The sequence below is a fragment of the Dendrobates tinctorius genome, unplaced genomic scaffold, assembly GCF_039654945.1.
Source record: "Dendrobates tinctorius isolate UK_male_01 unplaced genomic scaffold, ASM3965494v1 ptg000032l, whole genome shotgun sequence".
NCBI lineage: Eukaryota > Metazoa > Chordata > Amphibia > Anura > Dendrobatidae > Dendrobates > Dendrobates tinctorius.
Window position 1 is genome coordinate 34,177,826 of NW_027361700.1, and position 24,151 is coordinate 34,201,976.

A 24,151-nucleotide genomic window follows, 5' to 3' on the forward strand; every position below is an offset into this window, starting at 1 on the left:
ACTTGTGTTTTTTTTCCATTCATTTGTATATGTTGCAGCAAATATGGAGCAAAAAAGCTCCATTTATGCCATGTGTGAGCCTACCCTGAAAAACTTTGTGTGTTTCAATGGAAAAAAATGCAATTGTGCCATTGTTTTCAGGTTTCAGTTTAACCGCTTTTTCTGTGCATTAAAATGATTATATAGTCAGTAGATTACAACTAAACCAAGTTTACATGAACTTTGAATTTTACTTTAAAAAACAAAAAGTGATCTGTATCCCCGTATTCTGAGACCTATATTTTTCTGTTGAGCTTTTTGAAGTTTTTTTTTGTGGGGAAAACTGTAGAGGATGTTTTGTACTATTTTTGGGATGCACAAAACTTTTCTTTTGTAGGTGAGATAACTGAAAAAGGACAATTCTGTAATTGTTATTTACAGTATTTAATGTGCAGGATAAATAACAATATTTTAATAGTTCAGACTTTTAAGGACATGGTGATACCCATAATACATGTTAAACACGAAGTGGCTGACTGAGTCCACTTTTTGTTCTTGCTGACTGCATTCATTCGGTTTCAAAGATGGCACCTTGTGCTGGCGCTGCCTCCTCTACAGATTCCCAGATAGCACTAGCTCATTGTGTTGGCTCCATCCCCTATGCTAAGAACTAGCTGTGTCAATGAAGAAAGTAGCCAGCACTTAGTAGAGAGGGTGGTGCCAGCACAGGGGCAGAGTACCATCTTTGATTTTTAGCCATGGCGCACAATTCCACACTATTTCGACTGGCTCTCCATATCAGGACCCAAGTGGAGGTTTTCAGACCCCCCCATTCAGTATTAAATCAGTCCCTTTCTCTATGTATGTTAATAGACATGTAGTTGATTGAGCTCAAAGAGGATGAAATTATTTTCCATTGATATTTTTTCCTTGTTTCCTTCAGCTTCCACTCTATTGACTTTGGAGCAATGTAAGATTGGAATGGAGTCTCCATTTCCCAGTGGGTTTGCGCTAGAAAATAGCTGGAAACCTGTGTTTTGCAGCATTTCCAACTTCACTAATGAAGAGCAGAGGTACAACTGCTTAAGTGACAAAATGATCTACCTCATGGGTGACTCAACCGTACAACAATGGTTTACATCTCTAGTGAAGACTTTTACAGGTAAGATGATGTGGATGGATGGATAAAAATTACATCACAAATAAAATTTGCAAATAAGAGGTACAATTTGAATAACCCATAACCCATAATCTAAAGAGTACTTCTCAAGAGAAAGATTACTTTCACACAGGGACTAGGCCTCACAAGACATTATGATATTGTGGGGCCTTAGTGATCAAAAAAGGTACCAAGGATACCAAGTCAAGGATGCCAGCTGCAGAAGTGAAGACTGCTCTGGTTTGGCTTCCATGACTAAATTGAACCCTTGACCAGAGCAGGATGAATATTTTTGCTCAACTCTATCTCCCATGCTTAAATGTAAATGTGGCACCCCTGAGGGTTCGGTTGCCACAGAGGTATTGCACCTCCTCCTGAGGTGTGGTACCCCACCATCCAGGTAAGTTGGAGGCTCCTGACCATGCTCCAACACCTGCACCCATCATCACAAAGTAGTGTAGCAAAGCCACATTGCGGCTCCCTGCTTGGAGTGTAGCAGAGCACCTTTGGTGCCTTCCTGCTTGGAGCACGAAACGTGCTGGGAGGCGGGTGGAGTTAGAATACATAAAAGAGCGGGAAGGTTTAGGATTTCAGTTCAGTTCAGTTCAGTTCAGTTGAGAGTAGAGTCTGGAGGAGAGAAGATCCCTGAGAGAGGGATGGAGGAAGGAAGTGCAGCAGCAGATCACAGTGATCTGGGTCTGCTGGCACGGGAAAGGAAAGAAAGAGAAAGACATTGAAGAGAAACATGATTTTCCATAAGAAGGAGAGACTAGTATGGAATGTGGGGAGTAAAGGGGAACAGAGGACGTGGGTTAGAGAAGAACCGTGCCTAGAAGTTCTAAGCGCAAGGCCGGGGCCCGGTCCCCGAGGTTGTATGGATACTAATGATCCTACAGCAGACACCGGAGGAGTAGTGGGCTGTAAATGCACTACTCCCATCTAAGACTTGGGGGCACAACAGCAACATTGATAGTGAGCTGGGACTTAGGAGCCAGGAGTCCCAGAAGCAGGCTACAGCTGTCTGCCGCACAAGTAGAGTTCTTGGGAACATCTGTCAGGAGGAACTCCAGTGTAACTCAGTACTGGCAGTACTTCATTCAAAGGCGCTATAGAGGAGACGTTCAGAAAGGCACATGTTGGCGGAGTGTTGGAAGGGAGCATTCCATCTTGCCTGGAGGTTGACTGAGTCCCTGACCTGGAGGACACAGCACAGAGGCAGGCACCTGTATGGACTAAAGACTGTGAGTAAAGCTTTGGAACTACAAGCCCTGGTGTCCTCCACTCATTCCGGCGTCAACACCCTCAGCACCGCTACATCTCTGCACCATCCACGTCTCCCCGCTATCATCCCCTTTACACTGCCCTGGGACTACAGCTCCACCTGTGGGGAGCTTCAACATCTTTGCTGCACCATACCATCAGTCCCAGAGGATCTGCATGCAGCGTCGGCTTAACATCTCAATTGCCGAACACCACAGGTGGCGTCACGAACTATTCATCTAAATCTATTGTGTTTCCACCATTCAATCTCCCCTATTAATTGGGCGCCCAGGGCCACGGACCTGGTTCCTGCCGCTGTGACACATCCCGCTGACACCGGCCCGGTACCGAGTCCCCCACAGCCCTGGGAGGGTGACCCAACTTGACATCACGAACAGGATGACGAGACCCAATGTCATCGGGTTCTGTGTGCCTAAGACTCAAAGTTTTTGAAAATGTGCAGAAGACCCAATTTAATAGACTGTAAAATGAATGCTAAAAATGGCCGCTGGCATGGTGAAGAAGGGCGTGATAGCATGGGAGGTCCTAAGAAAAGACCATGAACTGTCCTGGGCCTCCCCTGCCTGAATTACTATGCGACAGCAACATGGCCCACCCCCCGAGGGGTTCATATACTGGCTTGGTATGGAGGAGTTGGAAGAAGACGCCGCCCCCAGAAGAAGGAGCGGAAGCCAGTGGCAGGAAAAGAGCCCAGACAGGAAGAAGAACGCAAGAACGCCATCTTGGAAGGAGAAGGGAGGAGGCCTGTGGAGCGCGGGGAGGTAAAGCTAAACCTCCTCGGTGCCATGGCTGAAGGCTCCAACCTAGTTTCCGAAATGAACCGCCAGCAGCTGGAGGATGAAATAGCCCAGCTGAGGCACCATCTGCAACGGAGGCAGGAGGCGCTATGGACCTTAAACCTGCAGCGCGCCCCGGAGGGGCCTACAGCTGCAGTACCAGCAATACCGGTACCCGTTGCTGCTGCACCGGATCTCTTCCAGGCAGACTCTGTGGAGCCTGCGACTGCTGCCATACCACCGGCAGCCCCCATCGCCCCCTCTCTGCTGTCACCGCCGGAGGGGTTGTACGAGGCCCTGGGAGCTGAAGTGGAGGAAGAGGAGCTTCCGTCTGGACCTGACGTGGCCGCGCAGGTCCCACCGGAGACCCCCGCAGACCGGGAGTCGCCATCTGCTACTACTGCTGCCACCGGGAGACGCACCAAGCCCGCACCAAAGCCAGAGCACCGCCAGGAGGCTCCAGGAACGTCTGATACCCCTACACCTGGGAAGGCCTTGGGATGTACCGTGGTAGCAGCGGCTGGCCAGGTCGTGCTGGACTTGGTCTGGGACCGGAATTCTGAGCCCGGGGGGGAAACACCGGAACCCCCTGACAGTGGTACCATGGTCCACGGTGGGCAGGAGCAGGTCCCGGGAGGAAGAAGAGGAGTCGCCACCCTTGTTGTGCCTCAGGTAGCAGCTATTCCCAAGGTTCCTGATGTATCCACTAACCCATCCAGACACCCAAAGCATCACCCCTGGAAGCAGCCCCAGCAACCAGCTTCCAGAACCCCAGGAGGGGACCACCACCACTAGTAACCTGCAGTGAAATAACTCTCGTTACACAGGAGGGTACTTGCACCGTTGTGCCTTCTGTTTTCTAATTTTGTACCTGTTTCCTATTTTTGATCTTCATGTTCTAGTTTTGTTTTTCCAGTGTTGCCCAGTTATATTGGCAGTTTTTCATATTGAACTGCAGAGATCATGAACGCTGAATGGTCCAGAACTGTTTTTGTATATAGTTTGCACCTCTTTAGGTGCTCTTTCTTGGTTTTACATAGGAATCTCTTCGTGAAAGAAGAACTACCTCACCATAAGGACATTTCCAGACATGTTGGCCGGACCAGTGTCTACAATTGCACTTATTGATAATGTTTAAAGTTATTCTTGAATAGGAACTAGGAAGTGATAGTGTGTATTGAGAGTACTAATGTGTTATAATGAGAAAGAAATATAGTAAATGGTATACCAAAAGTGTAGAAGAAAAAAGAAATATAGTAATATGAATATGCCTTGAATGTGAATAAAGAATTGAAGATACAGGTGATGAACCAGACACCAGAGGTTGTCATGTAAGGAAGAAAGTAGACAAATGCGTAAAGTAACAGAAAGGAGATGTGTTGCTAGAAAATGTGAATTGATGTTGGATATTGAGTTTGCTTCCACAGCACTTTAAATTAGGTAGCGTAATTTTAAATTTAGATAGCTAGTTAAAACTGTTTGCAGCGTTCAAGAAACCGTGCCTCCCACATTGGGAAGTTTAGATATGAATTGTTTATTTAGCATTATAAAATGTTTGTATGTTCCAGAATTGTTTGTCTCTGTTTGACTTGCAGCCCGCAGACATGCTGTGTTTAACGGGGGGGAGTTTGGTGCCCCTGAGGGTTCGGTTGCCACAGAGGTATTGCACCTCCTCCTGAGGTGTGGTACCCCACCATCCAGGTAAGTTGGAGGTTCCTGACCACGCTCCAACACCTGCACCCATCATCACAAAGTAGTGTAGCAAAGCCACATTGCGGCTCCCTGCTTGGAGTGTAGCAGAGCACCTTTGGTGCCTTCCTGCTTGGAGCACGAAACGTGCTGGGAGGCGGGTGGAGTTAGAATACATAAAAGAGCGGGAAGGTTTAGGATTTCAGTTCAGTTCAGTTCAGTTCAGTTGAGAGTAGAGTCTGGAGGAGAGAAGATCCCTGAGAGAGGGATGGAGGAAGGAAGTGCAGCAGCAGATCACAGTGATCTGGGTCTGCTGGCACGGGAAAGGAAAGAAAGAGAAAGACATTGAAGAGAAACATGATTTTCCATAAGAAGGAGAGACTAGTATGGAATGTGGGGAGTAAAGGGGAACAGAGGACGTGGGTTAGAGAAGAACCGTGCCTAGAAGTTCTAAGCGCAAGGCCGGGGCCCGGTCCCCGAGGTTGTATGGATACTAATGATCCTACAGCAGACACCGGAGGAGTAGTGGGCTGTAAATGCACTACTCCCATCTAAGACTTGGGGGCACAACAGCAACATTGATAGTGAGCTGGGACTTAGGAGCCAGGAGTCCCAGAAGCAGGCTACAGCTGTCTGCCGCACAAGTAGAGTTCTTGGGAACATCTGTCAGGAGGAACTCCAGTGTAACTCAGTACTGGCAGTACTTCATTCAAAGGCGCTATAGAGGAGACGTTCAGAAAGGCACATGTTGGCGGAGTGTTGGAAGGGAGCATTCCATCTTGCCTGGAGGTTGACTGAGTCCCTGACCTGGAGGACACAGCACAGAGGCAGGCACCTGTATGGACTAAAGACTGTGAGTAAAGCTTTGGAACTACAAGCCCTGGTGTCCTCCACTCATTCCGGCGTCAACACCCTCAGCACCGCTACATCTCTGCACCATCCACGTCTCCCCGCTATCATCCCCTTTACACTGCCCTGGGACTACAGCTCCACCTGTGGGGAGCTTCAACATCTTTGCTGCACCATACCATCAGTCCCAGAGGATCTGCATGCAGCGTCGGCTTAACATCTCAATTGCCGAACACCACAGGTGGCGTCACGAACTATTCATCTAAATCTATTGTGTTTCCACCATTCAATCTCCCCTATTAATTGGGCGCCCAGGGCCACGGACCTGGTTCCTGCCGCTGTGACACATCCCGCTGACACCGGCCCGGTACCGAGTCCCCCACAGCCCTGGGAGGGTGACCCAACTTGACGTCACGAACAGGATGACGAGACCCAATGTCATCGGGTTCTGTGTGCCTAAGACTCAAAGTTTTTGAAAATGTGCAGAAGACCCAATTTAATAGACTGTAAAATGAATGCTAAAAATGGCCGCTGGCATGGTGAAGAAGGGCGTGATAGCATGGGAGGTCCTAAGAAAAGACCATGAACTGTCCTGGGCCTCCCCTGCCTGAATTACTATGCGACAGCAACATGGCCCACCCCCCGAGGGGTTCATATACTGGCTTGGTATGGAGGAGTTGGAAGAAGACGCCGCCCCCAGAAGAAGGAGCGGAAGCCAGTGGCAGGAAAAGAGCCCAGACAGGAAGAAGAACGCAAGAACGCCATCTTGGAAGGAGAAGGGAGGAGGCCTGTGGAGCGCGGGGAGGTAAAGCTAAACCTCCTCGGTGCCATGGCTGAAGGCTCCAACCTAGTTTCCGAAATGAACCGCCAGCAGCTGGAGGATGAAATAGCCCAGCTGAGGCACCATCTGCAACGGAGGCAGGAGGCGCTATGGACCTTAAACCTGCAGCGCGCCCCGGAGGGGCCTACAGCTGCAGTACCAGCAATACCGGTACCCGTTGCTGCTGCACCGGATCTCTTCCAGGCAGACTCTGTGGAGCCTGCGACTGCTGCCATACCACCGGCAGCCCCCATCGCCCCCTCTCTGCTGTCACCGCCGGAGGGGTTGTACGAGGCCCTGGGAGCTGAAGTGGAGGAAGAGGAGCTTCCGTCTGGACCTGACGTGGCCGCGCAGGTCCCACCGGAGACCCCCGCAGACCGGGAGTCGCCATCTGCTACTACTGCTGCCACCGGGAGACGCACCAAGCCCGCACCAAAGCCAGAGCACCGCCAGGAGGCTCCAGGAACGTCTGATACCCCTACACCTGGGAAGGCCTTGGGATGTACCGTGGTAGCAGCGGCTGGCCAGGTCGTGCTGGACTTGGTCTGGGACCGGAATTCTGAGCCCGGGGGGGAAACACCGGAACCCCCTGACAGTGGTACCACGGTCCACGGTGGGCAGGAGCAGGTCCCGGGAGGAAGAAGAGGAGTCGCCACCCTTGTTGTGCCTCAGGTAGCAGCTATTCCCAAGGTTCCTGATGTATCCACTAACCCATCCAGACACCCAAAGCATCACCCCTGGAAGCAGCCCCAGCAACCAGCTTCCAGAACCCCAGGAGGGGACCACCACCACTAGTAACCTGCAGTGAAATAACTCTCGTTACACAGGAGGGTACTTGCACCGTTGTGCCTTCTGTTTTCTAATTTTGTACCTGTTTCCTATTTTTGATCTTCATGTTCTAGTTTTGTTTTTCCAGTGTTGCCCAGTTATATTGGCAGTTTTTCATATTGAACTGCAGAGATCATGAACGCTGAATGGTCCAGAACTGTTTTTGTATATAGTTTGCACCTCTTTAGGTGCTCTTTCTTGGTTTTACATAGGAATCTCTTCGTGAAAGAAGAACTACCTCACCATAAGGACATTTCCAGACATGTTGGCCGGACCAGTGTCTACAATTGCACTTATTGATAATGTTTAAAGTTATTCTTGAATAGGAACTAGGAAGTGATAGTGTGTATTGAGAGTACTAATGTGTTATAATGAGAAAGAAATATAGTAAATGGTATACCAAAAGTGTAGAAGAAAAAAGAAATATAGTAATATGAATATGCCTTGAATGTGAATAAAGAATTGAAGATACAGGTGATGAACCAGACACCAGAGGTTGTCATGTAAGGAAGAAAGTAGACAAATGCGTAAAGTAACAGAAAGGAGATGTGTTGCTAGAAAATGTGAATTGATGTTGGATATTGAGTTTGCTTCCACAGCACTTTAAATTAGGTAGCGTAATTTTAAATTTAGATAGCTAGTTAAAACTGTTTGCAGCGTTCAAGAAACCGTGCCTCCCACATTGGGAAGTTTAGATATGAATTGTTTATTTAGCATTATAAAATGTTTGTATGTTCCAGAATTGTTTGTCTCTGTTTGACTTGCAGCCCGCAGACATGCTGTGTTTAACGGGGGGGAGTTTGGTGCCCCTGAGGGTTCGGTTGCCACAGAGGTATTGCACCTCCTCCTGAGGTGTGGTACCCCACCATCCAGGTAAGTTGGAGGTTCCTGACCACGCTCCAACACCTGCACCCATCATCACAAAGTAGTGTAGCAAAGCCACATTGCGGCTCCCTGCTTGGAGTGTAGCAGAGCAACTTTGGTGGCTCCCTGCTTGGAACACGAAACGTGCTGGGAGGCGGGTGGAGTTAGAATACATAAAAGAGCGGGAAGGTTTAGGATTTCAGTTCAGTTCAGTTCAGTTGAGAGTAGAGTCTGGAGGAGAGAAGATCCCTGAGAGAGGGATGGAGGAAGGAAGTGCAGCAGCAGATCACAGTGATCTGGGTCTGCTGGCACGGGAAAGGAAAGAAAGAGAAAGACATTGAAGAGAAACCTGATTTTCCATGAGAAGGAGAGACTAGTATGGAACGTGAGGAGTAAAAGGGAACAGAGGACGTGGGTTAGAGAAGAACCATGCCTAGAAGTTCTAAGCGCAAGGCCGGGGCCCGGTCCCTGAGGTTGTATGGATACTAATGATCCTACAGCAGACACCGGAGGAGTAGTGGGCTGTAAATGCACTACTCCCATCTAAGACTTGGGGGCACAACAGCAACATTGATAGTGAGCCGGGACTTAGGAGCCAGGAGTCCCCAAAGCAGGCTACAGCTATCTGCCGTACAAGTAGAGTTCTTGGGAACATCTGTCAGGAGGAACTCCAGTGTAACTTAGTACTGGGAGTACTTCATTCAAAGGCGCTATAGAGAAGACGTTCAGAAAGGCACATGTTGGCGGAGTGTTGGAAGGGAGCATTCCATCTTGCCTGGAGGTTGACCGAGTCCCTGACCCGGAGGACACAGCACGGAGGCAGGCACCTGTATGGACTACAGACTGTGAGTAAAGCTTTGGAACTACAAGTCCTGGTGTCCTCCACTCATTCCGGCGTCAACACCCTCAGCACAGCTACATCTCTGCACCGTCCACGTCTCCCCGCTATCATCCCCTTTACACTGCCCTGGGACTACAGCTCTACCTGTGGGGAGCTTCAACATCTTTGCTGCACCATACCATCAGTCCCAGAGGATCTGCATGCAGCATCGGCACAGTTGGCGTCACAAACTATTCATCTAAATCTATTGTGTTTCCACCATTCAATCTCCCCTATTAATTGGGCACCCAGCGCCACGGACCGGGTCCCTGACACTGTGACACATCCCGCTGACACCGGCCCGGTACCGAGTACCCCACAGCCCTGGGTGGGTGACCCATAAACCTTACTGAGAGATTTTATTGCTATAGCTCGAAGAGCCCAGTTTGCCCCAAAGTCCTTTACCACTCATGTATGTCCTATTTCTAAGACCTGGAGATAGATCAATTTAAAATATGAATATTGATATGTCATTGTACTCTAAATTCATCGCAAATCATCTCCAAACCTTGGTCACTTTATTTGTCCACAGAATCTAAGTGGTGTTCATTCCCAAGCATAAAAAAGCTATAACATCTTAAAGGGAACATGTCAGCATGATTATGCACAGCAACCTAGAGACAGTGTCAGGTTGGCGCCGTTTTACTGATTAAAATGATACCTTGCTGATGAAATCAGTCTTGTTCTTTAATTTTTATTTTCAGTTTTGAGATAAAGATATGGTCGTGCTTCGGGGCGGCCTGTGGGGGTGGACTTCATGTGGTGCTCTGACTAGTTTTTCATAAAGAGGACTGACTGCCTCAGTGAACTGTCTTCTAGTTTACATAATGAAGTTATGTACAGTGGGTAAGGAAGGTATTCAGACCCCTTTACATTTTGTTTCATTGCAGCCATTTGGTAAATTCAAAAAAATCATTTTTTTCTCATTAACACCTTTCTGACATCCGACATACTATCCCGTCCCCGGTACCCAGGCCCGTATGACCGTGGACGGGATAGTACGTCGATCCCTTAATGCGATACCGCGACTTAAGTCGTGGTGATCGCATTAAAAGTCCAACGCCATCTCACCTTACAGAAGATGGCGTCGGCCTCCCGGGCTGCGCTCCCGCCCCCCCCGGCATCCAGAGTGCTGTGATTGGCTGTTCAATTCTGAACAGCCAATCGCAGCATTTCTCATTGTTTCCGTCAATCAGCTTGGCTGAAACAATGATGTCCTAGGCTAGGATCGGAGTACCGATGTACTCCACCCTAGAGCCAGTGCCTGGCAACGCCAGGCACAGGCAAAAAGCCCCCGGATTGGCACGATCGCCGGTCTAATCGATTGCGCCAATCGCAGTGCACAGCGGCGCTATATCGCCGCTGTGCCCTGCCAGTACCGGCCCGGATCGGTGCTATATTAGCACCGATCCTAGGCTGGAGCCTGGTGCAGGCTCAACAGGGCCTGCAGGAGCTGGTTGGCGCGATCAATTAGATCGGCGATCGCGCCAACCACAGGGCACAGCTGCGGTCACGATGTGACCGCTCTGTGCCCTGCTGGTGACCTGGGCATGACTTGCCTTGGAATCGGAGCTGTGAGCTCCGATCCTAGGCAGTTGCCATGGTCACCAGGCAGATCAGGGATTGGTGGATCGATGTAATCATTCGATCTCACCAATGACAGGTCACAGCAGCGATGTGACCGCTCTGTGACCTGCCCCTGACCTGCCTCTGACCTGTCTGACCTGTCTGCAGGGGTCCTCACTCTAGCTGAGGATTCCTCCTGCAGAGAGGTCGGACACAGCAAGAGCTCCTGTGCTGGGTATTGTGGTGCCACAACTTGTAGCATCACAATCCCTGCAGAAAAGAAAGAAGAAAGAAAAAATCACCAACCGTAAGTGTTCCTGATCCCTGATCCCCTGCCCCATCTATCTTCACCCCCATCTATCTTCACCCCCCATCCCTCCTTCCCCCTCTTTTTATCCCCTCCACCCCCTTTTGCGCCTCCGTGCGCAGCCGCCGAGTGTTGATCGGTGACGCAGTTCACCGATAAACAGTCATGCTAGCTTTTTTTTCCTTAGCCCCCTTTCATTTTTTTCACCCCCTTTGTGCCACCTAACTACAACCCTAACTGATCCCTGCCCAATCTCTCTTCATCCACCCCAATCCCCCCATCTCCCTTCCCCCTATTTTTACCCCCCTCCACCACACTTTTGCGCCACCTCCGTGCACAGCCGCTGAGCGTAGATCAGTGACGCAGTTCAACCAATCAACACTCGTGCTCGCTTTTTTTCCTTAGCCCCCTTTGCGCCACCTCCGTACACACATCACGCAGCAGCAAAACTTGGATAAGTGACACATGTCAATTATCAAAGCTTGTGCCTGCCGTTTTTCATTTTTTTCACCCCCCTTTGTGCCACCTAACTATAACCCTAACTGATCCCTGTCCAATCTCTCTTCATCCACCCTAATCCCCATCCCCCTTACCCCTATTTTTACCTCCCTCCACCCCACTTTTGCACAGCCGTCGAGCATTGATCGGTGACGCAATTCACCGATTAACACTCGTGCTCTCTTTTTTTTCCTTAGCCCCCTTTGTGCCACCTCCATACACACATCCCACAGCCACAAAACTTGAATAAGTGACACACGTCACTTATCAAAGCTTGTGCCTGCCATTTTTCATTTTTTTCACCCCCTTTGTGCCACCTAACTGTAACTGTTATGAATGAGTCACCGTAGGAGGCAAAAACAGAAATACTAGCTAAGTCCAGAAAACCAGAGAAGTTGGCAGCTATCGGATTGCAGACCCCTGAACCTATCAACAACAACTAGCAGTAGCCGTGGGGGGCTCCTACGGTGCCCTAGACCCCTCGATCACAGCCGGAGAACTACATAGCCTAAAGACAGAAAGGTAAATCTAAACTGCCCCAGAGCAGACCCCAAAGCAATAGGCAGCCCCCAACATATAATGACGGTGAAGCAAGATGAAAAAACACACACACAGATAGAAAGATAGGCTGAGCAAATGATGGGGCCCAAGCTAACTAGATAGGACAGGATACAAAGGCTGCTGTCTGTAATCCACCAAAACCCTATCAAAACAAGAGCCAACAGCTGATAGGGAAAAAAAGCCCTGAAGACGCTAGGCTTCAAAAAGACTATATCAGTACTCAGGGATTTTCCGAAGACAGAGCAAAAAGGAATTCAGCTCACCCCAGCAGGGAATGGCAGAAATCAAGGAAAACAATGCAAAACAAAACCAAAACACAAATGCAAAAAGTAGAGCAGAAAACTTAGCTTTTGAGGAGCAGGAATCAGACTGGTCTCCTAGAATCCCTCAGAGAGATCACCAGCAAGGCAGAAGGGCGTCGGCTGCCTTATATCCAGTCAGTAATTCCCGTCACCCAGTCATCATCATCCTGCCCAGGTGCTTGGTAATCAGCCTCACTACCTTCCTTCACCAGAAGAGGGAGTTCATCAGACCTCAATGGTGAAGGGGAAAATGAACTCACAACATGTAACCCTAACTGATCCCTGTCCAATCTCTCTTCATCCACCCTTATCCCCCATCCCCCTTCCCCTTATTTTTACCCCCCTCCACCCCACTTTTGAGCCGCCTCCGTGCGCAGCCGCCGAGCGTTGATCGGTGATGCAGTTCACCGATCAACACTCGTGCTCGCTTTTTTTTCCTTAGCCCCCTTTGCGCCACCTCTGTACACACATCCCGCAGCCGCAAAACTTGGACAAGAGACACACATCACTTATCAAAGCTTGTGCCTGCCGCTTTTCATTTTTTTCACCCCCTTTTGTGCCACCTAACTACAGCCCTAACTGTTGATCCCTGCCCAATCTCTCTTCATCCACCCCAATCCCCCATCCCCCTTTTTTGTACCCCCTCCACCCACCTTTGCGCAGCCGCCAAGCATTGATTGGTGACGCAGTTCATCGAGCAACACTCGTGCTCCCTTTTTTCTCAGCCCCCTTAGCGCCATCTCCGCACACACATCCCCCAGCTGCCAAACTTTGATAAGTGACACAGTTCACTTATCAGAGTTTGTGCCTGATGTTTTTCTTTTATTTTCACCCCCCCTTGCGCCACCCCGTGCGCACATCCAGCAGCCTAATTTTGATAAGTCACACTTATCAGCTAGGGCCTGCTGTTTTAGACTTTTTTCCACAGCTTTTTCTTTACAGAAAGTTTACACTAATCACTTCCCCCCCACACGTACACATACAGTTTTCAATAAAGTGTACACCCAAGCACCATATTTACACAAAAATGTCATCAAATTGATCCCAACAGCACTATTCAATGGAGAAGGCATATGCTATACTTGCCTCCGACACTGATAGCGAGGATGGCGATCCCACTTTTCTTTATTTTTCGGATTCTTCATCCTCTTCCTCTTCCCCCTCCTCATCTTCCTCCTCAGGACCTGCGGAACCGCCACGCAGATGCTCCAGTACAAAAGATGAGGCAGCGCCCACCATGCCCGCAGCTGACCCTCTCTCCCCGAAAATTATGAGCCACTGATTCCTGATTTTGTGGCAGAATTAGGAATCAAGTTTGACACCACCGGCCTCACAGAAATTTTTCAGTCTTTTTCTCTGAGGATTTTGTTAACCTCATGGTAGAGCAAACTAATTTGTACGCTCGTCAATTTTTGGAGCAAAACCCGCGTTCATCATTTTCAAACTGGTCTCCTGTAGACGCAGTTGAAATGACGCAGTTTTGGGGCCTGGTCCTCCATATGGGGATACTGAAGAAGCCGGACATTTGGCAAAATTGGAGTGCTGATATTTTATATAACACTCCAGTGATCCGAATGGTCAAGGCTCGGACGCGTTTTGAGGCCATCCACAAGTTTCTGCATTATACTGATAATGCACAGTGTCCCGCATGAGATGACCCCAACTTTGACCATCTTTTCAAAGTTCGGCCGGTCATCGAACACTTCAACAAAAAGTTTGCTGAAGCGTACATGCCCCATCTGCGTGGATGAGTCCTTGGTTCACTTCAAGGGAAGGCTGCGATTCCGTCAATACCTGCCCAGTAAGAAGGCCAGGTACGGAATCAAACTCTATAAGCTGTGTGAGAGTATCTCAGGGTACATCCACAGGTTTAGAGTTTACGAAGATTGAACCCCCTGAGTGTCCTCCTTTCCTGGGAGTGAGTGGGAAAATTGTGTGGGATTTGGTGCACCCACTGCTGGATAAAGGTTATCACCTCTACACTGATAACTTTTATACCAACATCCCACTCTACAAATCCCTCTCTGAGCAACGTACCGCAGCCTGCGGTACTGTCTGCAAAAATCAGAGAGGCCTCCCGAAGACGCTACTTGGGCAGATGCTCCGAGGTGAGAGCAGAGCCCAATGTAGCAACCACCTGCTGGTGGTCAAGTACAAGGACAAGAGAGATGTCCATCTCTTGTCCACCATACACGGTGATGGCAGTACCCTCTGCACTGTATGGGGTACCTCTACACAGGTCCGCAAACCGACATGTGTAGTGGGGTACAACAAAAACATGGGGGGCGTTGATCTCTCCGATCAACTCCTCCAACCGTACAATGCATTGAGGAAGGCCAAGGTGTGGTATAAAAAGCTGGCCGTGCACATCGTCCAAATGACAATGCTCAACGCATTCCTGCTGTCACAATGTGCATGCCCCAGCGATACGTTGTACCTTCAGTTCCAGTAGGTAGTGGTTAAGGCCCTGATGTTTGGCGCTCAGGAAGGAGCGGGCCCTAGTACTTCTGGAACTGAAGGTGCTTGTATTGTACCAGGTCAACATTTTCCGGGGGTGGTCCCGCCAACCCCAAGAAAAGGTAAGCCGCAAAAAAGGTGTCGAGTGTGTTACAAAAAAGGAATACGCAGGGACACCACTTATCAATGTGACACCTGCCCCGAAAAACCTGGCCTGTGTATGAAGGATTGCTTCAAATTGTACCACAGCTCCATGCACTACTAATTTACATTAGATTAGTTGGGGACACATCTAGATTTGTTCTTTGGTGGTCTAGTATCCAAAATGATGTCACATGTGGGGTTTTTTCCTGTTTAGGCACATCAGGGGCTCTGCAAACGGAACATGACGCCAGCAGACCATCAAAGTCTGCACTCTACTACTACAAACTACACTACTTCCCTTTCGAGCCCCGACATGTACTTAAACAGTTTTTTCCCGCATGTGGGGTACCAGAGTACTCAGGACAAATTGGACGACTTTTGGGGTCCAATTTCTCCTGTTACTCTTGGGAAAATTAAAATTGAGGACTAAATGATCATTTATGTGGGAACAAAACAGGATTTATATTTTCACACCCGGGCATTATAATCTTTAGTGAAACACTTGGGGGTTCAAAGTGCTCACCACACATCTAGATAAGTTCCTTAGGGGGTCTAGTTTCCAAAATGTGGTCACTTGTGGGGGGTTTCCACTGTTTAGGCACATCAGACACTCGTCAAATGCGACATGGCGTCCGATCTCAATTTCAGCCAATTTTAGGTTGAAAAAGTCAAACGGGGATCCTTCCCTTCTGAGCCCTGCCATGTGCCCAAACAGTGGTTCCCGCCCACATATTGGGTATCAGCATACTCAGGACAAATTGGACAACAACTTTTGGGTTCCAATTTCTCCTGTTAGCCTTGGGAAAACAAAATATTGGGGACTAAATGATCATGTTTGTGGAAAAAATGATTTTTTATTTTCACGCCCGTGCGTTATAAACTTCTGTGAAGCCCTTGGGGGTTCAAAGTGCTCACCACACATATAGATAATTTCCTTAGGGGGTCTAGTTTCCAAAATGTGGTCACTTGTGGGGGTTTCCACTGTTTAGGCACTTCAGATGCTCGTCAAACGCGACATGGCGTTCGATCTCAATTCCAGCCAATTTTAGGTTGAAAAAGTCAAACAGGGCTCCTTCCCTTCTGAGCCCTGCCATGTGCCCAAACAGTGGTTCCCACCACATATTGGGTATCAGTGTACTCAGGACAAATTGGACAACAACTTTTGGGGTCCAATTTCTCCTGTTACCCTTGGGAAAACAAAATATTGGGGACTAAATGATCATGTTTGTGGAAAAAATTTGATTTTTTATTTTCACACCCGGACGTTATAAACTTCTGTGAAGCCCTTGGGGGTTCAAAGTGCTCACCACACATCTAGATAAGTTCTTTAGGGGGTCTAGTTTCCAAAATTGGGTAACTTGTGGGGGTTTCCACTGTTTAGGCACATCAGACGCTCATCAAACGCGACATGGCGTCCGATCTCAATTCCAGCCAATTTTAGGTTGAAAAAGTCAAACGGGGCTCCTTCCCTTCTGAGCCCTGCCATGCGCCCAAACAGTGGTTCCCCCCCACATATTGCATATCAGCGTACTCAGGACAAATTTGACAATAACTTTTGGGGTCCAATTTCTCCTGTTACCCTTGGGAAAATAAAAAAATTGTTGCTAAAATATCATTTTTATGACTAAAAAGTTAAATGTTAATTTTTTCCTTCCACGTTGCTTCTCCTCCTGTGAAGCACCTGAAGGGTTAATAATCTTCTTGAATGTAGTTTTGAGTAGCTTCAGGGGTGCAGTTTTTAGAATGTTGTCACTTTTGGGTATTTTCTGCCATATAGACCCCTCAAAGTGACTTCAAATGTGAGGTGGTCCCTAAAAAAAATGGTTTTGTAAGTTTTGTTGTAAAAATGAGAAATCGCTGGTCAACTTTTAACCCTTATAACTTCCTAACAAAAAAAAAAATGTTTTTTCCCAAATTGTCCTGATGTAAAGTAGACATGTGGGAAATGTTATTTTGTAACTATTTTGTGTCACATATTTCTCTGTTTTAAGGGCATAAAAATTCAAAGTTTGAAAATTGCAAAATTTTCAAAATTTTCGCCATATTTCTGTTTTTTTCATAAATAAACGCAAGTTATAGCAAAAAATTTTTACCACTAAAGTGAAGTACAATATGTCATGAGAAAACAGTCTCAGAATCGCCTAGATGCGTTGAAGCATTCCAAAGTTATAACCTCATAAAGGGACAGTGGTCAGAATTGTAAAAATTGGCTCGGTCATGAACGTGCAAACCACCCTTGGGGTAAAGGGGTTAATGTACACTTTGCACCCCATCCTGACTGAAAGAAACAGAAATGTAGAAAGTTTTTCAAATTTATTAAAAAAGAAAAACCGAAATATCACATGGTCATAAGTATTAAGACCCTTTACTAAAACACTCATATTTAAGTCGCATGCTGTCCATTTCCTTGTGATCCTCCTTAGAATCATAGAATCATAGAATTGGAAGGGACCTCCTGGGCCATCTGGTCCAACCCCCTGCTCAAAGCAGGATTCGCTAAATCATCCCAGTCAGATGTCTGTCCAGCCTCTGTTTGAAGACTTCCATTGGAAGAGAACTCACCACTTCTCGTGGCAGCTTGTTCCACTCATTGATCACTCTAACTGTCAAAAAGTTTTTTCTAATATCTAATCTGTTTCTCCTCCCATTCAGTTTCATCCCATTGCTTCTAGTCTTTCCTTGTGGAAATGAGAGTAAAGTTGATCCTTCTACAATGTGACAGCCCTTTAGATATTTATAGACAGCTATTAAGTCTCCTCTCAGTCTTCTCTTTTGCAAACTAAACATTCCCAAATCCTGCAACCTTTCCTCATAAGACAGGGTTTGCAGACCGGTCACCATTCTGGTCGCTCTTTTCTGAACTTGCTCCAGTTTGTTGATGTCTTTTTTAAAATGTGGTGCCCAAAACTGGACACAATATTCCAGAAGGGGTCTGACCAAAGAGGAGTAGAGGGAAATAATGACTTCACTTGATCTAGACTGTATGATTCTGTTAATACATCCTAGAATTGCATTTGCCTTTTTTGCTGCTGCATCACACTGTTGACTCATATTCAGTCTGTGATCTATTAGTATACCCAAGTCTTTTTCACATGTGCTGTCACTTAGCCCTATTCCTCCCATTCTGTATATGCTTTTTTCATTTTTATTGCCCAGATGTAGTACTTTGCATTTCTCCCTGTCCTTGAGATGGTTCTAATCCTTCATTGGAGTCCAGCTGTGTTTAATTAAACTGATAGGACTTGAATTGGAAAGGCACACACTTGTCTATATAAGACCTCACAGGCAGCTCATAGTGCATGTCAGATCAAATGAGAATCATGAGGTCAAAGGAACAGGCCAAAGAGCTCAGAGACAGAATTGTGGCAAGGCACAGATCTGGCCAAGGTTACAAAATAATTTATTCAGTACTCAAGGTTCCTAAGAGCCCCGTGGCCTCCATAATCCTTAATGGAAGAAGTTTTGGATGACCAGAAGTCTTCCTAGACCTGGCTGTCCAGTCAAACTGAGCAAACATGGTAGAAGGGCCTTGGTGAGGGAGGTAAAGAAGAAACCCAAGATCACTGTGGCTGAGCTCAACAGATGCAGTAGGGAGATGGCAGAAAGCTCCACAAAGTCATCTATCACTGCAGCTCTCCACCAGGTGGGCCTTTTTGGCAGACAGACCCGACGGAAGCCTCTCCTCAGTGCAAGACATGAAATCCTGCTTAGAGTTTGCTAAAAAAACACATGAAGGATTCCTAGACTATGAGAAATGAGATTCTCTGGTCTGATGAGACAAAGATAGAACTTTTTGGCAATAATTCTAAGTGGTATGTGTGGAGAAAACCAGGCACTGGTCATCACCTGCCCAATACAATCCCAACAGTGAAACATGGTGCTGGCAGTATCTGGCTATGGGGTGTCTCTCAGCTGCAGGGACAGGACGATTGGTTACCATTGAAGGAAACAAGAAAGAGACCAAGAAAAGAGATATCCTGGATGAAAACTTCTTCCAGAGTGCTCTGGACCTCAGACTTAGCCGAAGGTTCACCTTCCAACAAGACAATGACCCTAAGCACACAGCTAAAAAAATAAAGGAGTGGCTTCAGAACAACTCTGTGACCATTCATGACTGGCCCAGCCAGAGCCCTGACCTAAACCCAATTGATCATCTCTGGAGAGACCTGAAAATGGCTGTCCGCTAACATTCACCATCCAACCTGATGGAACTGGAGAGGATCTGCAAGGAAGAATGGTAGAGGATCCCCAAATCCAGGTGTGAAAAACTTGTTGCATCATTTCCAAGAAGACTCATGGCTGTACTAGCTCAAAAGGGTGCTTCTGCTCAATACTAAGCAAAGAGTCTGAATACTTATGTCCAAGTGATATTTCTGTTTTTCTTTTTTAATAAATTTGCAAAAATTTCTACATTTCTGTTTTTCAGTCAAGATGGGGTGCAGTGTACATTAATGAGAAAAAAAAACTTTTTTGAATTTACCAAATGTCTGCAATGAAACAAAGAGTGAAAAATTTAAATGGGTCTGAATACTTTCCGTATCCACTGTACATACTGAAATAAAAAAAACTTCTGCAGTTACGCGCCAGCCGTGGCCCGTGTGCTGCAGCATAATCGCATGTTTACTGTGTTAATAAAAACTGTGCTTAAGGTTGTCTTGATAATTTAAAAAAAAATAATTAATTGAAAAATGGCACCCACCATGCCTACATGGTAGGAGCTATCGGTGTATAAAGAGTAGTGTTGAGCATTCCGATACCGCAAGTATCGGGTATCGGCCGATACTTGCTGTATCGGAATTCCGATACCGACTTCCGATATTTTTTCAATATCGGAATTCGGCATCGGAATCGGAAGTTCAGTTGATTGACGGCCTGACGTCATCATGATGCGCGGTGTGTGCGCATCATGATGCGCCGTCATTTCGGGCCTTCCGGGGGTCTCTGCCGGCCTGCCGGGGGGCTGTGCCGGCCTGCCGGGGGGCTGTGTGGACTGCCCGGGGTCTCTGCCGGCCTGCCGGGGGGCTGTGCCGGCCTGCCGGGGGGCTGTGCACCCTGTGGGGGTCTGTACCGGCCTGCCGGGGGGCTGTGCCGGCCTGCCGGGGGGCTGTGCTGATGTCCGGGGGTCTGTGCAAGCATCGTCCGATGGGACTACAAGTCCCATCGGGCGATGCCTGCTACCATGACAGTGATTGACACATTAGCCAATGATGGGACAGTAGTAGTCCCATCATCCGGCTAATGTGTTAAATGTTAAAAAAAAAAAAAAAAAAAAAAAAAAAAATACTACATACATACTACATGCTACATACATACTACATATATACTACATACATACTACATACATACTACATACATACTACATGCATGCTACATACATACTACATATATACTACATACATACTACATACATACTGCATGCTACATACATACTACATACATACTACATACATACTACATGCATGCTACATATATACTACATGCTACATACATACCACATACATACTACATGCATGCTACATATATACTACATGCATGCTACATACATACTACATATATACTACATGCATGCTACATACATACTACATGCTACATGCATGCTACATACATACTACATACATGCTACATATATACTACATACATACTACATATATACTACATGCATGCTACATATATACTACATACATACTACATATATACTACATGCATGCTACATATATACTACATACATACTACATATATACTACATACATGCTACATATATACTACATACATACTACATATATACTACATACATGCTACATACATACTACATACATACTACATATATACTACATGCATGCTACATATATACTACATGCTACATACATACCACATACATACTACATACATGCTACATATATACTACATGCATGCTACATACATACTACATATATACTACATGCATGCTACATACATACTACATGCTACATGCATGCTACATACATACTACATACATACTACATGCTACATACATACCACATATATACTACATACATACAATACATTCATACAATACATACATAGACATACAGTACATATAACATAGAGTAACATACTTACCAATACTTGTCACATTGTTCCCCGAAGCCATTGTCTTTCCGGAATAAATATTAACATAACAAACCACAAAAATACTCACCCACGATCCGAAGCAGTCCACGAGTGTGTCCCACGACGATCTTGGGTAGAGAACTGCAGCATCAGATGATGCTGCCGTTCTCTACGGGCTGCAGGAATCCAATGACGGAAGGTAGGTATCCTTCCGCACTGTATTCCTCCGCCACTTAAAAAAAAAAAAGTCCCTAGTCTCACTTTATGCCATTGCTGTGTGGGAAATTCCCACACAGCAATGGCATAAAGTGAGACTAGGGACTTTTTTTTTTTTTAAGTGGCGGAGGAATACAGTGCGGAAGGATACCTACCTTCCGTCATTGGATTCCTGCAGCCCGTAGAGAACGGCAGCATCAGCTGATGCTGCAGTTCTCTACCCAAGATCGTCGTGGGACACACTCGTGGACTGCTTCGGATCGTGGGTGAGTATTTTTGTGGTTTGTTATGTTAATATTTATTCCGTAGACGACAATGGCTTCGGGGAACAATGTGACAAGTATTGGTAAGTATGTTACTCTATGTTATATGTACTGTATGTCTATGTATGTATTGTATGAATGTATTGTATGTATGTAGTATATATGTGGTATGTATGTAGCATGTAGTATGTATGTAGCATGCATGTAGCATGTAGTATGTATGTAGCATGCATGTAGTATATATGTAGTATGTATGTAGCATGCATGTAGTATATATGTAGCATGCATGTAGTATGTATGTGGTATGTATGTAGTATATATGTAGTATGTATGTAGTATATATGTAGCATGTATGTAGTATGTATGTAGCATGCATGTAGCATGTAGTATGTATGTAGCATGCATGTAGTATATATGTAGTATGTATGTAGCATGCATGTAGTATATATGTAGTATGTATCATGTAGTATGTATGTAGCATGTATGTAGTATATATGTAGCATGCATGTAGCATGTAGTATGTATGTAGCATGCATGTAGTATATATGTAGTATGTATGTAGCATGCATGTAGTATATATGTAGCATGCATGTAGTATATATGTAGTATGTATGTAGTATATATGTAGCATGTATGTAGTATGTATGTAGCATGCATGTAGCATGTAGTATGTATGTAGCATGCATGTAGCATGTAGTATGTATGTAGCATGCATGTAGTATATATGTAGTATGTATGTAGCATGCATGTAGTATATATGTAGTATGTATCATGTAGTATGTATGTAGCATGCATGTAGTATATATGTAGCATGCATGTAGTATATATGTAGTATGTATGTTGCATGTAGTATGAATGTAGTATGTATGTAGTATGTAGTATGAATGTAGCATGTATGTAGTATGTAGTATGAATGTAGCATGTAATTTTTTTTTTTTTTTTTTTTTTTTACATTTAACACATTAGCCGGATGATGGGACTACTACTGTCCCATCATTGGCTAATGTGTCAATCACTGTCATGGTAGCAGGCATCGCCAGATGGGACTTGTAGTCCCATCGGACGATGCCTGCACAGACCCCCGGAGCCTGCACAGACCACCGGCAGGCCGGCACAGCCCCCCGGCAGGCCGGCACAGCCCCCCGGCAGGCCGGCACAGCCCCCCGGAGCCTGCACAGACCACCGGCAGGCCGGCACAGACCACCGGAGCCTGCACAGACCCCCTGGCAGGCCGGCACAGCCCCCCGGCAGGCCGGCACAGCCCCCCGGAGCCTGCACAGACCCCCTGGCAGGCCGGCACAGCCCCCCGGCAGGCCGGCACAGCCCCCCGGAGCCTGCACAGACCACCGGCAGGCCGGCACAGCCCCCCGGAGCCTGCACAGACCACCGGCAGGCCGGCACAGCCCCCCGGAGCCTGCACAGACCCCCTGGCAGGCCGGCACAGCCCCCCGAAAGGCCCGTACAGACCCCAGAGAGGCTGTACAAGGGCAGGAAAGGGTTTTTCTTATTCCGATACCGGAAGTCCCATAGACTTGAATGGGACTTCCGGTATCGGAATCGGCGATACCGATACTTTTTTTAAAGATCGGCCGATACCATCCGATACGATACTTTGAAGTATCGGATGGTATCGCTCAACTCTAATAAAGAGGTGATTGCGTAGGCGCTGACAGCGCCTTCTTGTTAGAGAAGAAAAAAATGTCCTCCTCCAAGATCGTGCTGTGGCGGGCGTCATTTTAATTTTTTTTTATACTATCAGGATAACATCAAGCACAGTTATTATTAACACTGTAAATATGTGATTATGCTGCCTGCAGAAGACTTTTTTTCAGTATGTACTTATATTCATTATGTAAACTAAGGGGCAGGTCACTGAGGGATCGGTGACCTGTCAGCAATCTCCATTATGAATAGCTAAGTAGAGCACCACATGAAGACCCCCACAGGCCGTCCTGGAGCATGAGCATATCATTAACTCAAAGCTGAAAATAAAGATTACACAACAACCACAAGACGGATTTCATCACCCCAAGTATCATTTTAATCAGTATAACGGCACCGACCTGACACTGTCTGTTGGTTACTCAAAACAATCCTGCTGACAGATTCCCTTTAAAAACATCAATATCCCATACCATACATGAGTCCAACTGTACCTTCACTTAGTTGATGCTGAAAAGCTCTCCGACCGGGTGGAGTAGGAATTCCTTGGGTGGAGTAGGATTTCCTTTGAATAGTTTTGGAGCATGCAGGCATTGAATGTACCAAATTGTCCACACTATGGAATTTACATTTACATTTCTCCCTCTGCAGAATTGAGAATAATTTTTGTGTTTTGTACTAAAGCAATAAAGACAATGGCAACCTTTGCCTCTTTATATACATTTTTCCTTTTATCCTAAAACTGTACATTTACAGTCCATTATGCCAGTTTCATTACTCAGAAAACAAACTTACATAAAGGATCATCACCACATTGTGCGTATTTCAGATGTAGTGTGGTATAAACAAGTTGGAAATTTCATTCCAAATAGGAACAGCCAGAGATGTTGGATCAAAATAAGCACACCTGAGCACTGTTTCGAGTGTCCAATCTTTTGTTCTTAAGCATGTACATGAGAC

General features: G+C 46.5%; 1 protein-coding gene across 1 annotated transcript in view; it reads left to right on the forward strand.

Annotated features, from left to right (window-relative positions):
• The window catches only part of LOC141086567 (NXPE family member 2-like), a 124,463-nt gene that overhangs the window by 95,524 nt on the left and 4,788 nt on the right, over window positions 1-24,151 (forward strand). Inside the window, exon 2 of the mRNA XM_073572714.1 lies at window positions 923-1,141. Within this exon, the coding sequence (XP_073428815.1) occupies window positions 961-1,141 (181 nt within the window). The 5' untranslated portion in view covers window positions 923-960. The remainder of the gene's footprint in view (window positions 1-922; window positions 1,142-24,151) is intronic.